The sequence below is a fragment of the Colobus angolensis genome, unplaced genomic scaffold (genome assembly GCF_000951035.1).
Source record: "Colobus angolensis palliatus isolate OR3802 unplaced genomic scaffold, Cang.pa_1.0 Scaffold37, whole genome shotgun sequence".
NCBI classification, from domain to species: domain Eukaryota; kingdom Metazoa; phylum Chordata; class Mammalia; order Primates; family Cercopithecidae; genus Colobus; species Colobus angolensis.
Genome location: NW_012117043.1, coordinates 446,157 through 448,555, shown reverse-complemented (window position 1 = coordinate 448,555; position 2,399 = coordinate 446,157). Strand labels below are relative to the sequence as shown.

The window sequence follows — 2,399 nt, the reverse complement described above, 5'->3', positions numbered from 1 at the left end:
TGAGCTATAATCATGTCACTGCACTCCAGCCTGGGCGACAGAGTGAGACTCTGTCTCAAAAAAAAACACTGTTTTTGAAATGGGGTCTCACAACGTTGCCTGGGCTGGTCCCGAACTCCTAGGCTCAAGGCATCCTACCACCTTGGCCTCCCAGAGTGCTGGAATTACAGGTGTGAGCCACTGCACTCGGCCTGGTAGGCTTTTATATTTGATTTTTATTTTTTATTTTAGTATTATTATTTTTGAGACAGTCTTGCTCCGTCACCTGGGCTGGAGTGCAATGATGTGATCTTGGCTCACTGCAGCGTCCGCCTCCTGAGTTCAAGCAATTATCATGCCTCAGCCTCCCAAGTAGCTGGGACTACAGGCATGTGCCATCATGCCCAGCTAATTTTTTTGTTTTTAGTAGAGGCACGGTTTCGCCATGTTGGCCAGGATGGTCTCAAACTCCTGGCCTCTGGTGATCCGCCCACCTTAGCCTCCCAAAGTGCTGGGATTATAGGCATGAGCCACTGCGCCCAGCCCTGTTGTGCTTTCTTAATGGTCTCTTTCTAACTGTTCATTTTTTTATGAGAAGTCGTTCATCTAAAAGGATTTCAAAGGAATTCCGAACAAGTTTCAAGCATACTGGTTATTCCTGTCTTTGCAGCATATCAAAAAGTATACATTCAGACTTAGAAATTATGGATCTCAGACCCCTGTTGGTTTCAGAGAAGAGTATGCAGAGGGTATAAGTGTGCTGGTGTGTGTATATATGTGTAGGCATGTATTTAAGTGTGGTGTTACTAACTGTAGAGACAGTAGTATCTCAGCAGTGTAAAGGAGAGAAGCGAGGTATGGTAGCATGAACCTCTAGTCCTAGCTACTTGGGAGGCTAAGGTGAGAGGATAACTTGAGCCTAGGAGTTCAAGGCCAGTCTGGGCAACAGAGGAAGACCCCATCTCTAAAAGAAAAAGTAAAAGAAAAGAAAGAGGGACTTGCGATTCACTCTGGAGGAACTAAGACGTGATTTAAAGCAGCAGTCCTCAACCTTTTTGGCATCAGGGAGCGGTTTCATGGAAGACAGTTTTTCCATGGATGGCTGGGGGCTGGAATGGTTTTGGGATGAAACTGTTCCACCTCAGATCATCAGGCATTGGTTAGATTCTCATAAGGAGCACACAACCTAGATCCTTCACATGAGCAGTTCACAATAGGGATTGTGCTCCTGTGAGAATCTAATGCTGCTATTCATCTGACAGGAAGCAGAGCTCAGGTGGTAAAGCTGTTCACCTGCTGTGCAGCCTGGTTCCTAACTGGCCCATGGCCCAGGGATTGGGGACCCCTGATCTAAAGTAAAACTTACTCTCTGCATGTCCGGAGTTAGCTTCCATGAAATGCTGAGGAAGCATACCCAGTTGCTCCTATGAGAAACTTCATTGCTAGTTACGAATACCTCTGGTATAAATCAGATTCAAGACACATAACTTTGCCTGGTTTAAATTCTCTTTTGCTTAAAACATAATTCGAGGTAGAGAGTATTGTAGATCTCGGTTGTTGATGTTGCTATCAAATCTTTTGTTTTATGATGCCCTTTCATTAAACATGCCCAATATTTATTTCTAGTACCGTCAAAGTGTTGTGTGAATGCACAGTTGTAAATGTTGAATATATGATCATGATGCCCTTTTACAGTTAGCAGATTTCTCTAAAATGGCTGTTCTCAATTATTCCCACAAGCTGAATAGATTAATTTTATGACATGAACAGAGATTCCTTTCGGTTTCATCTTAAGTGACAGACATGTTTTTCAGCATTTGTGAGTGGTTATTGATTCATTCATTCGTTCAGCAAATAGTCATGGAGAGTCTGCTATACACAAGAAGAGGAAAAACCTGTGATGTCTGAGAGTCTAAAATTGTGTTAGTGATTCAGTGACCTGCAGAAGTTTGTGAGAGTGATTTCTTTGGACCTCTGTATTCCACCTCAGCATGTTTAAGAGGTTTGATGACAGCTATATATGGAAAGCATTAGTAAATGTGAAAATAATTCTAATGCACAAATTATTGTGGCTTTTCATTCTAGAATTATAAGAGACCATGGATTAATCAACCTTAGAAAGTTTCAATGTAAGTATTAGCAGTTTTCTTTATTTTACAATTTTTTTCCCAATATTATGAATAATTTTAAATAAATCATGTATTGTAGTTCTTAATCCAAGTTGCATATTAGCCTGGCTCTCACTCCAGATTAATTAAGTAAGAATCTCTAGGGTTGGAGGCACAGCATCTGCGTTTTTTTTTTTTTTTTTTGAGATGGAGTCTCACTTTGTCACCCAGGCTGGAGTGCAGTGGCACGATCTCGGCTCACTGCAACCTCCACCTCCTGGGTTCATGCCATTCTCCTGCCTCAGCCTCCCA

At 42.0% G+C, this 2,399-nt stretch overlaps 1 protein-coding gene across 1 annotated transcript in view; it reads left to right on the top strand.

Annotated features, from left to right (window-relative positions):
• Window positions 1-2,399, top strand: part of TADA2A (transcriptional adaptor 2A) — a 70,602-nt gene that overhangs the window by 48,779 nt on the left and 19,424 nt on the right. The window contains exon 9 of the mRNA XM_011953624.1: window positions 2,065-2,108. Within this exon, the coding sequence (XP_011809014.1) occupies window positions 2,065-2,108 (44 nt within the window). The remainder of the gene's footprint in view (window positions 1-2,064; window positions 2,109-2,399) is intronic.